The 20,831-nt window shown below is 40.5% G+C and overlaps 1 protein-coding gene across 1 annotated transcript in view; it reads right to left on the bottom strand.

Moving 5' to 3' along the window:
- Positions 1-12,609: 12,609 nt before the first annotated feature.
- Positions 12,610-20,831, bottom strand: part of LOC136886845 (required for meiotic nuclear division protein 1 homolog) — a 32,637-nt gene continuing 24,415 nt past the window's right edge. Inside the window, exon 6 of the mRNA XM_067159691.2 lies at positions 12,610-14,776. Coding sequence (XP_067015792.1) covers positions 14,618-14,776 — 159 coding nt within the window. The 3' untranslated portion in view covers positions 12,610-14,617. The remainder of the gene's footprint in view (positions 14,777-20,831) is intronic.

Raw genomic sequence — 20,831 nt, 5'->3', positions numbered from 1 at the left:
AAGAAATCTGCTATTTGTTGAGCATGCTGGAAAATGTTTTAATAATAATAAAAGGGAATGCACACAAGTGTGTTCGAGTTCAGTAAAATATAATTTCTACTAGATTATGATCCTATAGATACGGATATTAAGCTGATGTTATAATGTTGAGATCCGTGAGGATGATCCACAGTCTGTTTCCAGTCATTGACCGCGTCAGGAATGGAATGAGTGATGCCCCATCTAGCGGCCAGGATAGGAATTGTGCCGGATGCCGAAGCCTGTCGCACTCCTCTGGAGCAATGATTAATGAATGACAGATGAAATGATACTGGAGTATTGCTGCAGTGAAATATGACAAGGAAAACCGGAGTACCCGGAGAAACACTTGTCCCGATTCCACTTTGTCCAGCACAAATCTCACATGGAGTGACCGGGATTTGAACCTCGGAATCCAGCGGTGAGAGGCCGGCGCGCTGCCGCCTGAGCCACGGAAGCTTAAATTAGCTATTTTCGGGAGTTCAAACACCTCTCGAGGTTCGCGTAATTTATTGAGAATGCAGTCTCAAGAGATGCCAAAGAAAGCCTGATTCTGAGTGTCTGCTTATGAACGAACGAGAGTGAGAAGATCCCTTATTCCTGAATAGTACGGTTAAATGGGGATTGAGATCGATTTGAATGCACCGCCGTGGGTTTGGACTCACGGTACGAATGTATGACAAGACCTTGGATCTGTAAGGCAGGTGTAAGTAACGGGTTGGGGGTGGGGTGTATTTGGACTTTTTTAGCCTTAGTAGAGCTCTTTTCTCATGCCGTCATTACTGCAAACAAACGGTGTGTTGACACCAAATTCTTTGGTTCACATTTCTTAAGTTACCGTATGCCTTGTCATCAGTTCCCATGCTGTTGCTTTTGTTTTGAGAAGACTCCTGTTTCGCGAAATACAGGGAGTATCAGAACTATACCGACAAAAAAGAAAAAAAAGTCAGGGAAGCTCTTTGTGTTATGCTAAGAACGATGGTGTAATCGGATTGGCGGAGAAAATGTTTCTTTTCGAGAAAATGAGGTTATATTGTTACTTTCGAGCGCGCAATTTTCAAATTGATAAACTCGCAGTATTTGCCGCTGTCGTCCGTGCTTCAGGGAGAAGGAGAGAGAGGGGAAATGGGGTGTATGATGGAGGCAGAGATAATGCTCTGCACGTATGTACAAGTTTCCTCGTTCAACTCACACAGGATTGTCCTTATCTCTTTATAGACAATATCCACAATTCGTTTATTAAACAGCCGCAACTGCACACACTGTAATTAAGACACGTTTGTCAGTCAAGGAATACACCAGATCATTTCTCCTCTTGGCTGTTGGTCGCACTAACTTTCTTTATTATTTAACACGCTCGAAGATGCAACGCTGCCGCCCCACGATTGCGTATTCCTTCCCTGACTACATTGTAAATGGAATAAAATACTGAATGAAGGAAGCAATATGCCCGATGGTTTGATTACAGTAGATGTTCGATATGCACCTTCCTACTTCCATGCACAGTTCACAACGGTGTAGTAGTGACCTTCCCATTTTCACATCAGGCAAATGCGGGGGCTGTACCTTCATTAAGACCAAGGCTGCCTTCCCAATCCCATCGTCGCCATAAGACCTATCTGTGTCGGTGCAACTTAAAGCAAACAATAACAAATAAAAGTAGTGACCTTTTGGATTCTGTTCGGGACGTGTGGTGTGTCACGCATTACCTCTGTTTTCCACTTCCCACTTTATTATATTTTACACAAGTATTTTCATGTTTGCGCATTTTGTTTCTCACCAACATGTGAATGAGCAGTTAACGTTACTTCTCGTGTGCATAAGTAAGTAAAATACCAGAGTCCTAAAACATAGTTATGCAGTGAGATGAAAGATGAAAGGATGAAATGAAGATGTGGTGGAATGATATACATATAAAATGGTGTAAATATGAACTGTTGTAGCTTTACGCTGCTCTCACTCTGTTGATTGCACTCAACCTGAAAGCTTGTTTCACATTGCGCAAGGTTCATTTGGTTCCTATTGAATTGGGATTGCTCCTTTGTAACACAGCAAGTTTTCAATCTACCACAAGATATGTCCAACAGTTTTGCCAACATTAACCTCTGTTGTGAATAATTCCCTCTGCACCAATATTGAACCTCATATCTTCTAGAACTCAATAGAAACATTGGACATTGTTTAATATCCGACATAACCCAATTTTAAATGTGCAACCTTGGACTACTCGTCAACTAGAGCTTATTTTACTCAATTCTGAGATAACTGTGGATTGATATTGTAATTTTACGAGACATTCATCAAAAGTTTTTATTTGTCACTGCTCAACATAATTTTGTTACATCTACAACAGTTCATATTTATACCATTTTATATGTATATCATTCCACCACATCTTCATTTCATCCTTTCATCTTTTATCTCACCGCATAACTATGTTTTAGGACTCCGGTATTTTACTTATGTATCTTGGCTAGGCTGATGATGGTCCTTATAGGACCGAAACTAGTACCGGTACCTTTGTAATGTTTTTGTAAACATCGCATGATTGTTAAGTATTGAGAAGGTGGATTAAATTATTGTATTCATTTTAAGTGCTATGCTGAACAAGAGCCTTGTGGAGGATAGAAAGACTGGAAGCGATAGGCAAGGAAGTGGCTGGCCTTAAATTAGGTACCATCTCGGCATTTGCCTAGAGAAGTGGGAGACCATGGAAAACCACTTCAAGGATGGTTCTACTCGGTTGACCTCCCGAGGGTGAGCGGACCCCGTTTCAGTCCTCGTACCATTTTTCAAATTTCGTAGCAGTGCCGGGAATCGAACTCAGGCCTCTGATGATGACAGCTAATCACACTAATCAGAGGCAGACACACAATATGTACATTGCACATAATGTGCATTAGTGTTAGTCCTTAATAAGCTTACTGAATGAGCAGTCTCAAATTCATTTGTTAATATGATATCTTTTGCATAACTGATGATGACACATTGTGAATTCGGTTCATGGAATACGTTCTTGCATAGCTTGAAATGAATTCCGTGAACAGCCAATCTGCTGACGACGCCAGAGTCGAGTAGATATCCTCCAAAATATCCCTCTTTTTTTCTCATAGCTTGCGCAACAGCCAGCGTGTGCGGCGCTAACTGGTAGCATAAGTCCACATCATAGGTCCTTAATCAGAAAGGTTTCCCTCGCAAGTTCGTAAACAAGCTGCGACTTTGAAACACCCAGAGCTTCTTTTAGGTATCTTGACTTCACCTCTTGCAAGTCCTTTAACTGTCTGAAGCTCAACAATTCTCCTACAATCTCAAGCCCATAGACTAACACTGGTAACACTTTCACTCTAAAGAGCACCGTGCATGGTAATGTTCTCGGTGTCGTTCATCGCTCTTATTGCTGCGACCATTCTAGATCCTAGATGGATTCGAAGCTGATGACCCTTGAGAGACAAACATTATTACACATATGTGCTCAGTGTCAGTTAGTTTCTCACCAGTTCCTTTTCTCATTTAGCTCCTGTTTGCCCATTCTGCTAGTAAGTTCATAGTCTGTTGCAATTCTGTTACATCCTCCGCTGCTATTGCCATGCCATCTACATAAATGTCCATTTTTACATTAGTCAACTCTTATCACTGCCCATACATAATAATATTTGTTTTTACATCCCACTAACTACTTCTACCGTTTTTGGAGACATCGAGGTGCCGGAATTTAGCGCCACAGGAGTTCTTTTATGTGACAGTAATTTTACCGACACAAGGCTGACGTATTTGAACATCTTCAAATACCACCGGACTGAGCCAGGATCGAACCTGCCAAGTTGGGGTCAAAAGGCCAGTACCTCAACTGTCTGAGCCACTCAGCCCGGCTGCCCGTACATCAGAGGTGAAAATGTTGAATAATATAGGACTTAGTGGGTCTCCTTGAAACACTCCAATCATCTGTGATATTCATTTGTCGTTCCCACTCCATCAACCACCTGCATGTAGTTTTCAGCCAGCAGGTTTGATATAAGTGTTCAAGAGAGATTACTAGTGATCAGCAATGCTCTCCCTCGAGACCGATTCCCCTGTGCTGCGATCTGTGTGACGTCCCAGTAACTACGAGCGTAAGCTTGATAGTATATCATCAGCAGTTATTGTGTGAAATAACATTCGCACATGGAAACGTGTGTGCTGATAAATTTTGTCAAAAGCCTGGAAGAGTACTGGATGTTCAACTATGAGCCCCTTAAATTCCATTAACGAAAGTGAAACAGAATGTCAGTATCTTAAACAGTTCACAAGTTATTTGAGGAGGACATCTTAACTGAATAACCCTAATAGTTTGTTCATAACTGTAGATACGATGTACACCTACCTGGATACCTCGCACTTGTCGTTAACAGGATAGCTTCTTGTGATGCAGACTGGGCCAGAGTTGTTCTCTGTGACGATTCCCCTTCAGTGATATTATGTGATTTTAAGTGCTGGATCATCCCGGAATTATTTCTGCCAACGTACTTTACTTCTTTTGAACAAACAAAACTGCGGAGTGTGCTATGTGGCATCTCTTCAAAGAAATCCCATGTCAACGACTTACATTGCGCTTCGGACATCGTCTTAAAGTTGTCATGTACAATTAGACACAATCACACATTGCAGCATAAGTATCTAATTATGATGCGAATACTCTTATAACATTGTAAGGAATCATTTCCTTCGTCACCATAATGTTGGTAAACACAAGCAGTGGTCAAGTGGATATTGAATGTGGTGTTTGCTAAATTATGAGTGATCTTGAAGTACACCTACAGCAGTCGTCAGTGTCTGTACTCAGCCTACTCATTCATGTACTTATGGCTGCATACAATGCCAGAATGCGTATACTTTACGATTATTTTATACTACATCAATAAGAGACCTCTGTAAAAAAGAACGGCCTAATCGCTTGTTGACTTGTGTTTACAGAATGGAGAAGACCTGTGGTTGGCTATTCACATTCATTCAGCTCCGCCTACCTTTCAACCTACGACATGCTGCTCTCCACACAATGCGGGGACAATGCTTTCAAGATCTCTCTACATTTCTCGTGAGAAACAGGTGCTTGCGCTAGTCTCGAGAAAGCTCGAGACCTCTTCTCAGACTGCCCATCACTACTCATCAGATGCATGCCATCTGCGTCCTAAATGGCCATTTATATCTACATTACCGTATGGTAATGCAAAGTCTTCATGATCTCACTAATGGAAGTTGTGTGTTCTATTTTCTTTATAGAGTTGACAGTTCACAAGATCCTTGTAGAACTGGAAAATGAAGAAGATCCTGTTGTTGAGATGATATTCATAGAACCTCCAGAGCTCGAGATCGTATCCGATGATGATTCTGCAGATGAAGATGTTGGAGGACTGGTTGGAAATCTGAACGTCACAGCTGAGGTAGGTTTTTTTTTCCATCTAATAGAAGAATGGGCGGAAACGACGACTTAGAAGATGCAGATTCAGACGTTATAAGGGCGAAGTCTTGTGAAAATACGGATATAGGACTTTCAACCAATTCAAACTCTGTGCATCCACAGACTGCTCAATGTAAATGGATGAGGGAAGACATTACATATTCTAAACCATCTTTTTCTGAATCAAATTAGAAACAGATGTCATGGACCACAATGTTAACAGATTTAGAGTTGACATTCGTAGGAAAAAGTGGTGGTGGCCCATCCTTTCCTGGCTCTTGGATGTTTCAATATAAAATGCATGGCAGCTCAGCAAGAAGGCAGGATCGACCTACATGCAACTTGAATTCAAAAGATCTATTACTTGTATTTATTTCCAGAGCTTACAAAAGCCTCCAAAAGCCCCACGTTGTCCGTCTACCTCCATGGATAGTTCCATGTGCAGCAGATTTGCCGATCAGCTTAGATAGAACGAACTACGAACTATACCACAACATTATCAATATTCCAGGGAACAAAAGAAGACGTCGTGCTGGTGAGAACTGTTCCTCGTCTGTATGAACAGCTTGTAGCAAATATAATGTGGGCTCGTGCATCCCATGATTTGAATTGTTTCACATATCAAAATAAAGAAGTAGAATAGCTGAGTAAACTTCTTCAGCTTGCCGTACTTTTTCTTTTACACGTTACTTTACATCGCACTGGCACAGATAGGTCTTATGGTGACAAAGGGATAGGAAAGGGCTAGGAGTGGAAAGAAGTGGCTATGGCCTTAATTAAGGTACAGCTCCAGCATTTGCCTGGTGTGAAATTGGGAAACCATGGAAAACAGTCTTCAGGGCTGCTGACAGAGGGGTTCGAATCCACTATCTCCTGAAGGCAAACTCACAACTGCGCGCCCCTAACAGCATGGCCAGCTTGCTCGGAACTTCCTCTTCAGTACAAAATGTAGGCCTGCATATTGTAGGGATTTAACATAAATATCGTCATATATACATGAAAACATTAATTAATAAACCTCATTTTTATAAGCTTAAAAAGTAACTTTCATACATACCCAAATCTCCCCTACTCCAGGATTATATTAACCACACAACACCAAAGCCTCATCATCATAATTTCTTCGCTTCAGCAAGCCGGGTGCGGTTGTGTACGAGCCTCCTCCAGTCTGTTCTATCCATCCACAGATGCTGCTCATATATGCAACACCAGTTCACATCTCTAATTTCAAGGTCCTTCATTATCTGTTTTTCCAAACATCACGAGGTCTTCCTCTTGGTCTCTTCCCAGGAACATTGTGGTCAAAGTATGTTCGAGGAATCCTGTGAGGGTAACGGTAACGGCCAGCAATTCTACAACCGACATTCAAAATGTCAAAAAAATGTTATTTTTGTATTCAACTGTACTATCTCAAAAAACTTACCTGAAATATTTACAAAGATTTATGAAAAATAAACTCAGGCTTTGATGGGTAGTTAGGTTAGGTGATGCTGTGTGAACATGAAAACTGGAATGTTTGCCACAGAAGCCTCTGGAGTGGTACTATTGATGATGGATGATGATGCTTGTTGTCTAAAGGGATCCAAAATCCAAGTTAGCAGCCCCTCATAATGGTACTTATCGCTAGTAAAGTAGAACCATGATATTTGTCATCTTGCGGCACTAATCATGAGTAACGTAGACTCGCAGTATTCCACACATTATGGTACTACTCCCAGGTAATGTAATATGCACATGCAATGCAGACCTATGGTGTTTCTCACATTGAAGTGCCACTTACAGGCAACGGAAACTTATGGTGTTCCTCACATAGTGGGTACTAATCATAGGCAACGCAGACCCGCGGTGTCGCTCGTATAATGGTACTAATCACAAGCAACGCCCAGACCCACGGTGTTTCTCACATAATGGTACTAATCACAGGCAACGTAAGTCCGTGGTGTTCCGTGTGTAGTGGTACTAATCATGGGTATTGTAAACCCCATCCTGATTCACACTCCGTTGCTACTAATCACAAACCTATTGTGTACTTAACATAGCGGTACTACTCGCAAGTAAAGGTGACCCATGGTGTTAATAAGATTCGAGTAAGGGGAGATACAGAAGAAGAGATGTAAGATTATAACATGTTGTTGAAGGTAGAGGTGAGGATGAAGCTGGCAAGTTTTAACAAACACTCAGCGACGTCATAATCGGCTTCTACAGGTTTCGGCCTTGTCTCGCAACGCTGTTTGTTTTGTGGTTCGGTGAGGGCAACGCTGATTTTAATGTGTGTGGGATTTTTTTCAGACTTTTAAAAAAATCAGATATAACGACAAATAGCGAGTAAAGTTTTCACCATTATGAATGCTCGCTATAACTGTACTTCTACTGTACTTGAAATTATCTCTCTTTTCCCTGCCTGACATTCAATCCTGTTACGTTTCTTCCAGCTGATCACTTTACTATCAGAAATGCTTTCATATTGTTCTCGTTACATTTCTTTATCAGGCTCCAAGATATTGGACTGCAGACTTTCAGAACAGTCTGCCATTAAGACCATGTCATTGTCACAGGCTCAACTGCACATTTCATTTCCATGTGGCTGAATCCCTCCCTCGTGTTGTTTTATACCTTTCAAAAAAGATATGTGTAAATTTAATAATTATTACAGACTCCATGAATTCTGGAAAAAATATGGGAAAATATGGAAAGAGTTAGAAGACATAAAAACTTTTCAAGTTCTTCCCAGCAAAGCTGAAGCGTGGAAGATACACTTTATTTTATTATAAACTCGTAAAATATCAGTACTAGAAAATAATTTCCTTTTCACGTGCCATCTTTTGTTTTACATCTTCAACAAAAGCGTTACAAACATAGCTAAAAAAAGTTACTTTCAACTAGAAAACTGAAACACAGAAATTAACAAAAATATACAGACTGTCAATAATATCAGTATTACTATTTTTTTCTTAAGGAACTATCTTCATGTAGCTGCATGTGAAAGAAGTTGAGTCACATAACATTCAATATTGTCATGTAGGTACAGAATATTCTGTTTATCAGTCATTGTGCCAAAGAATGAAGAAAACACCACTAGAAAGAGGAAAGGCATGACCTAAACTGTGATACAACTGACACAAGGCAGAAAGGGCCATCAACATTTACAAACTGAAGGATAAGCTGTACATTACATAGTTATATGAACAGTCTAACTTTGGTATTTTGAAGTACTTGCAGAGGCTGAAAATACTTTGATTTACAAAAAATTAAAGATATAGGAAAACATATCATATTTACTCTCCTATACCACCCACTTTCTTCCCCTAATTTTAAACTTCAAAAATAGGGGACTGTATAATAGGCATATACAGCGAGTTTCTCTCATCGGTTGGCCAACAGCCACGCCCAGCTTATCTGCCTCCCATTGACTCATCGCTCCCCGCTCCGCAATATCTACTTGGCAGGCTCTCGCTTTCAGTAGGAACTGATCTGGCAACACAGTGGGCAGAAAAATACCAGCTTCCAGACTTCTGCAAATGATACCTGCACCCTGACTTCCTGATGAAATAGATCACAGGAGAAACACAAGAGCTGGATAATGTCATAATGGGAAGATGAAGAAGTAGAACATCAACAGCAATCTTATATGTTTTCTCTTGCTGACTGATTGAATTTATGGAACAGGTCATCAACGTGATTAACTGCAAAGTGTGGGCATTCCCGTGCTGTAAGGCTTTTCAGGCATTTGCTCTATTAACCAGCGTTTTGTCTTAGGTCTGACACTAGATTCATCAGAGTGGGATGTGTCAGACCCTACCCACTGACGCTGGGGTGTATGCAGGTGAACTTATCAGAAGCCCTTATAAGAGGCACAGTCTGAAAACTGCATACAGGAGATAAAACTCCACAATGGAATTATTGCCCGCCTAGCAATTCCGAATGGAAATTCTGAGTTCCTATGGAGGGAATTAGATAACGCTGGTTAATAGAGCAAATGCCTGAAAAGCCTTACATCTGATTTTTGACATGCTCTCTTGGTGGAAAAATATCGAATTCCCTCCATGGGAACTTAGAATTTCCATTCATTCCCGTGCTGTCGCTGCGCTGTGTAACAGGAACTGACGAGTCAACGGGAGGCAGATAAGCTGGGTGCGCCTGTTGGCGAACCAATGAGAGAAACTCACTGTATTTCGTTCTAATACAGATTTTTACATCAACATTTTTCTATTCTCCTCTCTTCGTACCACAGAAGGAATTAGATGTTTTCTTTGCTTGAAATAATTTTTCTCTCTGGTTAGGTTTGCCAATAACGCCAATAACGAATCATATCACTTTCTGCTTAAGACCCATCGCTCTCACTCCATCTTCCGCAGAATCCCATAAAACTTGTTTTCCTGCTTGTGCACTGGATGCTTCCTAATTACACACTACACGCAGCTGCACAGAACGCGAAGCCCAGAAGCTGGACAGGCTTTGTGAAATCTAGGATAATAGGAGAGAGTAGCCAAGACCAAAGCAGAGGTAGTGCAGAAGTATGGGTTTTACTGTTAACAAAAATACTGCACTTGCTACCTGGCTGCTCGAAAGATTTTTACGATTATTTTTTTGCTGATTCTTGTTTGTCCAATTTTTTTGAGATTATTTTTCCCCTTCATATTAGTAACAAATTGTATCATTACAGTAAAAACTTGATGCATCATTTTTCAGGGGAGAAGGGAAAAATGACTACAGATGCGGGGAAACGATTAAATGCGGGCAACATAAAAAAAATAGGGGAAAGCAAAATAATAAAATATGGGTACTGTATTTGGACATTATTTGTTATGTAATGATAATATTATTGTTATAATAAAACAACAACAACAACAATAACGGCATGTGGCCTACGGAGCCGGGTGCAGGTCTTTAGAGTTGTCGCGTGATAGGCGGTCTACGCGCATATGAAAATGTGGCCCTACCAAAGATGAATTATAACGTGTAAACAAACAGCCTCCGAACCGTTGGAATTATCCAAGGAAAGTTAAAACCCTCGACCCGATCAAGACCCTTTTGAAGCAAAAGGCAACACACTAACCATTTAGCTCGTACTATACATAATGGTATCAAAATATTGCAACAATGATATAGGCCTATGCGATGAAAATAAAATACACTATTTTGTTTCACTTTTCTTTACACATTTCATAATAACTGAAAACCTTTAAGTACAGTTCTCTTAATGCAAACTAAGGATATATGTGGATATTACGACGATAACCTGTACTTAGGAAAATATTCCGTAGACCCTTCGCAAACGATAGGTTAGATACCCAACACGGCGCGGCTCCCGCAGTTCGGTTCAGACGATGTAACAGAGGTTAGAAGTTCAAAGCGGCGCGTCTCGAACGATGTCACAGCGGCACAAATGAGAAAAGATTAGGCTTGGTTAGGTCTGGCTTGTAACAAGACTATTGGGCAGAGGGCAACAAAGCGGTCAACAGGCCTCTAGCATCCCACACACTCCGCAAGGTACAATGTCATTAATCACCCTGTGACTAATTAAAATATATCTGGCGCACTGCGCGATTTTCTCATTTTCAACAAAGTTGGCAGCCCTAGCCTGCCTATACCAACACAGAAAATGTTGGCATTTTGAGTTTTACACTGTCTACGTTTTAATTCTTGTAAATAAGAATACTTCTAGGGGTCGGTTAGTGGGTCGAGGAGAAGCGTTGGCACCAGGAGGCTTGTAGTGAGGTTGCGCGTGAATAAACCAGTGCACAGCACTGCAGCTTACAAGATCCTTGTTCAAGAATCGCTCCTACATTCTCGCGTAAAGTAACAGGTTGCCGCTATTATATGCTAAGAGTATTGAGCAGTCCCTCTAAATTACAAAATTTCTGCGTATATTTTTCTTACGTACGACCGCTCAATGCGGGAAAATTGTGGCCGAGAACAAATAATTTTTTGACGATCAATGCAAGAAAACGATAGTTCGAGGAACGATAGATGCGGGGAAATTTAACATTGGTTTATATGGAACATTTTTGGAACCGAATAAATTGAACGATGAATATGGGAAAATGACAGTTCCGGGAACGATGTATTGAGGTTCTACTGTATTTAGTTCCTAAATTTGGGATGATGGCTGGTTTGAGGTCCACTCAGCCTATGTGATTACAATTGAGGAGCTATCTGATGGTGAGATAGTGGCCTCGGTCTAGAAAGCCAAGAATAATGGCCGAGAGGATTCAGCGAACTGACTGCACGACACCTCGTAATCTGCAGGCCTTCAGTCTGAGCAGCGGTCACTTGGTAGGCCATGGTCTTTCAGGGCTGTTGTGCCATGGGGCTTGGGTTTGTTTTGCCACTATCCTTTCCCTACAGCTACAATTTTAATAGAGAGAGAGATTTATTAAAGAAATAAATCCAGCCTCCAATCAGGATGACCATTCAGATCCAGAATACAGTCCGATTACAATTTCAATGGAGTTTAAAAACAGCAATAATTGGAAATTTAATTGTAAATGTTTTTTTTTTTCCAGGGTTAGTGGGGGAGGAATGTTAATCAATGTGAATGAACGTGAGTGTTCGCCTATTTGCATTACCAGCTGCTCGGTAACCAATCTGGAAGCTCCAAGTTTGAACGAGCTTGCGTTGACCGAGTGACACTAGAAGACATTTCACTGGTAGCGTTACTACCTGCTGACCTTTGGCAGACGCAAATAAGCAAACACTCGCGTTCATTCACATTGATTAACATTCCTCCCCCACTAACCCTGGAAAAAAAAAAAAAAACATTTACAATTAAATTTCCAATTATTGCTGTTTTTAAACTCCATTGAAATTGTAATCGGACTGTATTCTGGATCTGAATGGTCATCCTGATTGGAGGCTGGATTTATTTCTTTAATAAATCTCTCTCTCTATTAAAATTGTAGCTGTAGGGAAAGGATAGTGGCAAAACAAACCCAAGCCCCATGGCACAACAGCCCTGAAAGACCATGGCCTACCAAGTGACCGCTGCTCAGACTGAAGGCCAGCAGATTACGAGGTGTCGTGCAGTCAGTTCGCTGAATCCTCTCGGCTATTATTCTTGGCTTTCTAGACCGAGGCCACTATCTCACCATCAGATAGCTCCTCAATTGTAATCACATAGGCTGAGTGGACCTCAAACCAGCCATCATCCCAAATTTAGGAACTAAATACAGTAGAACCTCAATACATCGTTCCCGGAACTGTCATTTTCCCATATTCATCGTTCAATTTATTCGGTTCCAAAAATGTTCCATATAAACCAATGTTAAATTTCCCCGCATCTATCGTTCCTCGAACTATCGTTTTCTCGCATTGATCGTCAAAAAATTATTTGTTCTCGGCCACAATTTTCCCGCATTGAGCGGTCGTACGTAAGAAAAATATACGCAGAAGATTTTTTAATTTAGAGGGACTGCTCAATACTCTTAGCATATAATAGCGGCAACCTGTTACTTTACGCGAGAATGTAGGAGCGATTCTTGAACAAGGATCTTGTAAGCTGCAGTGCTGTGCACTGGTTTATTCACGCGCAACCTCACTACAAGCCTCCTGGTGCCAACGCTTCTCCTCGACCCACTAACCGACCCCTAGAAGTATTCTTATTTACAAGAATTAAAACGTAGACAGTGTAAAACTCAAAATGCCAACATTTTCTGTGTTGGTATAGGCAGGCTAGGGCTGCCAACTTTGTTGAAAATGAGAAAATCGCGCAGTGCGCCAGATATATTTTAATTAGTCACAGGGTGATTAATGACATTGTACCTTGCGGAGTGTGTGGGATGCTAGAGGCCTGTTGACCGCTTTGTTGCCCTCTGCCCAATAGTCTTGTTACAAGCCGGACCTAACCAAGCCTAATCTTTTCTCATTTGTGCCGCTGCGACATCGTTCGAGACACGCCGCTTTGAACTTCTAACCTCTGTTACATCGTTTTCTGCAGAAGATGCTCCATAGTGTTCATTTGTCAGACATACTATGGTTTATTCCTCTTGGAGATAATGCAGGGTGTGTGAGGTGGTTTAGATGTGTAATATGGAGGTAATGTGGTGTTGTGCACAGAACTGATTACAGCTAGCTGAAACTTTAGGCCAAGTGACCAAAAGATTTGGCTTCTGATTGAGATGTTGGCACAGAATTGTGCTTATCACAGTGGTGTCGCTACTGGCGTGCTAGCCAGCCAGTGTCTTGGGAAGGTGCGGTATCCAACTGATGAGCCCATGCCGCACTAGGGCGAAACACTGGTAATTTTTTACGATTGAGTATCCTTAATTTTATTTATGTAGGCCAAGTGTTTATTACTTATTCCTTCTTTGACTAATACAACATGGTTGTCACTATTTATTAATTCCACAGTAGCCATTTTACACTGTGAAGGTGTATGGCTTAATTAACAGAGTATAGTGAGGTGACTGGGACTGCTTTGTTTTTTGTACAGTTATAAAACGTTCATGTAAGTGAGATTAAGAACGGACAGTCATCTTACTCGTATGAAATCATCAATATGAAGTGAGGCTTTCAGAACTACTAAAATGTAGATGTCAATTTTGTAAGCGGCAAAACAAGTTTGTCTCATCACATTATGATTATTGTTGGTGTTTATTTTGTTTGTTTTATTTTGTTTCAGGAAGTAAATTCTAGTAGTGAAACTTACAGCAAATCTTTTATTGGTGGAGTAAGGAAAAACCTGGCATGTTACCCAAATTTATTTTCAGATGTTAATAGTAGCAGGTAAGGTAATGAAGTAAGTTTGGAGCCTCGTCAGCCTGATTACCATCAACTTGGGTGTACGAGTTCTTTCATGCTCTACAGAGTCAATTATTCCTGCAAATCTTTTGCAGGTGGTACCCAATTTCATTATTTATATTTTATTCAAGTTACCATTTATTCATTTCATGTTTCAATTTTGCCAAGTATTTGCAACTGTGACAAAATGATGGAAAAGGAATGGTGGAAGGAGAGAGGAAGGTGGAGAAGCGATCTAAATGCCCCGACTCGGCAGGAGCTAGATGATGACGATGATGATATATACTCTGATTCTTGTTTTCCACAATCTATGCTTTGCACCTCTCCAACTTTCTGGCCAGCAGACTTACATTCATACCTTTGCAATACAAAAACTCTCTCGAATAGAGAATTAAATATCTGCTTGTGTTAACAGGTTAAGCGTCTTCACAGGTAACGTTCCACGTAATGGAGAATTTCGAAGCCCACTTCCACCATGATGAGAACGATGATCATCCACTCCAGACGAATGTGATGGCGATCGCTTAGATGAGAAGACAGTAGCTCCACCAACTCCACACAGTGATTCAGTTTCTCGTTCATTACCTGTGCAGCAAAATGAGGACCAATTTATGAAACTATTCGACCTAGAGAAATGAGAGGCCTTTATTATGCTAAGATAAAATGCTTAATGTTTTAAACTAACGGATAGGAACTCTAAAACATTTCTTACAATTATAAATATTAATACCAAAGGGCCTATTTACTATACAATATCCCTGCAACAGCTGCAGGTTGCCCAAGGGCAAAGAGTACCTGAACAACAATAATAGATACAGATAGATACTCAAGATGGGATGAAGTTAAGAATAGGCAAAAGAGTGAGGCACATCAAACATTTATCTGAAGTTCGCAACCATGGTTCTTGAAGATCATGGTGGACTTCTTGAGACTAGCAATGGCAATGTTATAGATTAAAACTCTATTCAACCCAAAGGTATTGCAAAAGTTGACTAAAAATTTAGGAATAAATCTGGTCTGCATTAACAATTTGCAAGAATAAATACGGATTTCTCTAGAGCAAACCAGATGGGAGATGCCGTGCATTGTTGACAGTTTCAAATACGTAGACATACCTGCCTACTTTTAGAAACCAAAAATAGCAAGATTTTTTAATTCTTCAATTTCATCACATATATTCCACCATGGTCTAGGTGAAAAAGGGTAAAAGGCATACATATCTACAGTTACAATGTGAATTGGCCACTGTATTTAAAATCTTAAATCTAAGAAAACATAAAAATTGTTACAAGAAAATCATTCTCATTTATGACACATACGAATAATAATATTTATGCCACACCGACACACGCAACAAAATGCATAATACCTTATTTTCTCGTGTAATTAACACACTTTTTTGATGTAAAATACAGGCGAAAACTTTGGATGTGTAAATTATTCAAGGAATTCAGATATTTAAAATTATTTACAATTCATTTACATTTAAAAGATACATCAAATATAATATAAACACAATTGGTTCAACTCATTTGCGGCTATCGTCATTTGGCATAAAATTCCGGTGCGAGATCTTTTTCTGAAAAGTCAAAATAGGGTACATCAGGTAAGTTAAACACAGTGGTTTGAAGTACCGACACTTGAAAATATTCTTCCTGTTATGAGCTGACAATACAACCTGAAGCGAAATAAAAATGTACTGTACTAATAAATGTATAATTCATGTAACGTCATAACAATGACACACCGGCAAAAATAGAAAACTGTCCAATACAAGAAGGGACAGGAATCAAAGGAGGGACTCTGCTAGGTTTCCCCAAACCATTCATAATAATCTTGTATGAGTGACGTATCCATCCATCCTTTTTCTTGAATACAAATGTGGATCACTCGCGGAAATTTTACTTTAGGCATTACTGTTTTTCGTTTTAGAACAATGTAAGGTGCAAGCTTTCTGCCATCAGTTGTTACAGCAAGCATTACATTACATCATTGTTTTTTGCTTCCGGTAGCGCACACGATAACACTCGATGTTCCTTTCTTATCGATTGTTCGACTTTATGGCATAAGGAAACTGATTGGCATCTGACCTGCGGTTCCTATAAGGGAGATTAAAAAATTCCTTCACTTTACACTTCTCAATCACAAAGGGATGAAAATGGTTGAAATTATTTGTCAATTTTTTCGCATAATGTTGTTCTTCGTTGAAGAGAAAGTCCATTACTCTTAATAAAATTAAACAAGCCTCGGCTAACCCTCAAATCCGAGACACTGATTCCACGTGCAGCGGCTACTTCTCGCTCTTTAAAATACAGCATTTTGTGAGAAACGGCTTATCCAACGTTGCGTAACAAAATCATATATTTTAAGCAGATCCTCCTCTACTTACGAAAACTTGCTGCTTTTTGGTCCATGAAATGCTTTGCAAGATTTGTTGGTCGCTTGAAGTGTACTTCTGTTACCGCGGTAGCGCACGTTACATTTGGACACTGAATACTTGCTGCCCGCTGCTCTATTCCCGTACGTTTCGGCCTAACTGACCACCACGAGTTTGTATCTTGCAGTATTACTCGAATACTTTCGACTAACAAACAATTTTGAGATCACAGAATGTCCCGTACCCGAAACACATGTAAAATATGTTTGTATCAGACTGGAATAGAGAGTCACTTCTGGGTTGATTCTCTCACTGAACTAGTGCAGTGGGATTTCCTGCCGGCTAATAATAGCATGTTGCCCTGTATTTGGAATGCCCGCTTTTGCAATAGGAAGCCTGCTACTTGAGTAGTTGACATCTTTATTTTGAAACTCATCCAGAGCTGCGTGATAGATATTCAAAGTTGTGGGTGAGTCAAATACGTGAACATTTCTTTTTCTCCTCTTTGGACCCAAAAATATTGGGATGCAGAAATTATGCAAAGGCATTAATTATGCGAGAAAATATGGTAGTTTCCTTTATCAGACGGTAATATGAAAGGAAATGTATAGGTACCTCTGAACATTTGGAGATAATGTTTTTTATATTTTTTGGCCATAATGAGAAGAGAAAATACCAGAAACTGTCACCAACACAACCCCCTTAAAAACATTCAACTCCTTAAAATTATGCACTTAAATACGCGAAACTATCACATATAAAACAATTCAATATGTTGCATACTTTAACATAAGACTTTGATAGAAGGGCAAAGCATAGAAACGCAAAAAAAAAAAAAAAAAAAAACACGTGGCCTACAACTCCGACAAAACTACGCACAAAACAATGATAACAGCGCATGAACAACACAATAACAAACTCATTCTTTCGTCTGGATTAACTGAGTCACTAGTGCAAGCTAGCCTCTCTTGCTTGCAGGACGATTGCCGTCCCGAATCCCCAGCTGTATAAAGCACATACGCTGCTGTAGTGAGCGGGAAACACGAAGGCAACGGACGAAACACTTGCGAAATAAATCATCAAATAAATAGCTTGAAAATGAGGTTTTGTAAATTACACAAGTACATAAGAATTTATCCTTTATTCTAGGGGAAGAGTATTGGCCGTACTTAGAGTTGGGTCGTTCATGAACTAACTAGTTCATTTGAACGACTCTTTTATTTGAACTGGTACGAGTTTGTCCAAATATCTTGAAAGGGTCGTTCACGCAAGCATACAGCACATTAGAGGACGAAGACCTAAGCAAGCACCATCTATTGTAAAATGTACGTACTAGCTCACACCTCGTTCATTGAACTAAGTGCCACGAGAGCTATTTCCATGAAGACAGCACAAACGAACTACCTCGTTCATTTGAATGACAAAATAAGCTCGCACATAAATGGCCAATGGCGTGCCGTGTTAATGATCACACGGCAGCACATCTCCTCTCACACTTCTCAACTGGCAGCGGCGCTGTGCATTGGGCACTTGTTTGCTGTTCGTGCTAGGAGCTCCGAAAGACGACAATCAAATTCCAAGTTCGCAGAATGTCGTACTTGCCTGCTAGACAGAACTGAGCTCATGTTTGTTCGAGTCCAGTCTTATGCAAGATATGGTCCTCAATACACAGAATGGGGTGATAATGTCGCTGGTTTACCTCTAAAAACATTACGATAAAATAAAAACGTGTTTAGTCTAGCACTTCCATACTGTAAGCATTCTATAATACACGACAGTTGTGGGAATTATACACGGGCACTGGTAAATAAATACTTTCTCTACACACAAAATAATCCATGTTAACAACATGAGTCACAACGAAATCGCACGCACTTGGAGCGGAGAAGCAAAATCATGTTATCACATGGTAACCAACATGAGACTACGGTACTGTATTCAGTATGCATAGGCTATTTAAGATGAGTGTATCGACATGGAAGAATAATCAACTAAAATAACAACATATGTTAAAATTGTTCATACCACATAGAAAACGCTCATAAATGTCAAGGTGCTCAAATACGACAGCCTCTTGTCAGAAGATTTACTGGCACGTAAAAGAATCCTGCGGGATAGACTTTGTGTATCGAGCAGTTGTCATCTCCATCCTGCTGTATGGATGTGAAACTTGGATTCTATATCACCGTGATCTGAAGAAACTAGGACGCTGTCGTCGACAGAGGCTCAGATATTTTTGAACATCAAATGGCATGACTACATTCAAAGCTATCAAAGGGTAGAGAAAGGTCCACCTATTCAAAACCAAACACAGCAGTTGTAGAGAAGGACAAAGATGAACCATTGTTGGTCACCAACTCAGATGGATTAGGCATGTCCAGCACATGAAACATGACAGACATCCTTAAAAAATTCAGTGTAGTGAAGTCAGTACAGGCAGGAGACCCCATGCTGCCACTCTGAAGCTCTACAAAGATCTGATTAATAATAATAATAATAATAATAATATTTGCTTTACGTCCCACTAACTAATTTTACAGTTTTCGGAGATGTCGAGGTGCCGGAATTTAGTCCCATAGGAGTTCTTTTTACGTGCCGGTAAATCTACCGACACGAGGCTGACGTATTTGAGCACCTTCAAATAGCACCGGACTGAGCCAGGATCGAACCTACCAAGTTGGGGTCAGAAGGCCAGCGCCTCAACTGTCTGAGCCACTCACCCTGGCAAAGATCAGATTATGAAGACCTTCAGGAACACTGTCATTGGTCCAAATACTTGGTATATCATTGCAGACGACCGCACTCACCGGCACAGAACTACTGTATCTGTTGTTACACAATTTAAGCATGAACATCATAGAAAGTAGAAAAACATCACAGGCATAAACAATGCTAGGCTCGACCACGACCTCCATCCTCTATATGGTGCAACCAATGTGCTTGTATGTTTCAAGCCAGGACAGGTCTCCTTAGTCCTCACAGGCATCTGCATCCCTGAATTCAAATATTGGAAGTATCACAGGAGAGATATGAATACTGGATACAAATATCAGTGGGAGACAGAGGTGCGAATGTACAAGATTCACATAGTCGCTTCCCAGACCCAGTAGGCAGTGTACAGTTCATTCTGCACAAACTGACTACAATGCCAAACCCACTTGTACCAAGAATACAGGCAGCTTTCCAGGTTGTTTGCGACACACCACACATCCTGAGCAGAGTCCAAAGGTCACTACTACACCGTTGTGAACTGTGCAAAGAAGTAGGAGGGGGGGGCGTACTGAACATCTACTGTATTGTTTCCTTCATTATGTATTTCATTCCATTTACAATGTTGTGAGTGAAGGAATATACAATAGTAGGGTGGCAGTGTTGCATCTTCGAACATGTTAAATAAAATAAGAATTAAATAATACAGAACGTTACTGAGACCAACAGACGGGAGGAGAAACGATCTGGTGCATTCCTTGACTGACACAAGAGTATTCTTGTACTGTGTGTGCAGTTACGTCTGTTTAATAAACGAACTGTGGATATTGCCTGTAAGAGACAAGGACAATCCTGTACAGTTGAACGAGGAAACTTGTACATACGCGCAGAACATTATCTCTGTCTCCATCATACACCCCACATCCTCTCCCTTTCTCTCTCCCGAAGCACGGCAGCGGCTTGTCCTCTGGCACAGAAAATACGACGACTTCGTCAATTTCAATCGCGCGCCCAGAAGTAACAAAGTGTCCTCTTTTTTTTCTAAACAAAAGATTTTCTCCGCCAATCCGAGACTGTACCATCGTTCTTAACATAACGCGAAGAACATCCCTTTTCTTTTGTCAGTAGTTCTGACGCACGCCGTACAATGGTTAATGTCTCAGTCGCATATAAGCATTCAGGTTTGACTAGAGTACTATAATGCCTGAAAATGGCCTGATAGAGAGATTTTGATTTTTTATTATTATTATCATCATCCAGCTCCATGGCTGACTAGTTGGTCCAAGTGGTCCTGGATTTGATGATGATGATGCTTGTTGTCTAAAGGGGTCATCGGCCCCTAATGGTACGAAATGAGATGGAATGACAAATTAAAAGTCCAAAATCCTCCACTGACCAGAATTCAAAACGTGAAGATGAAGAATGAATGGATAGACATGAATTTAAAACAATCAGTGGATCCGACCCGCATGTCTCGCATTCACAGAAACTCCAAGTAGCCTACGCAGTGACCTCCACGGTATGCACTAGCCAGCGTCTTGGTAGGTGTGCTAG

The sequence above is a fragment of the Anabrus simplex genome, chromosome X (genome assembly GCF_040414725.1).
Source record: "Anabrus simplex isolate iqAnaSimp1 chromosome X, ASM4041472v1, whole genome shotgun sequence".
Taxonomy (NCBI): domain Eukaryota; kingdom Metazoa; phylum Arthropoda; class Insecta; order Orthoptera; family Tettigoniidae; genus Anabrus; species Anabrus simplex.
This window is presented reverse-complemented; position numbering and strand designations above follow the sequence as displayed.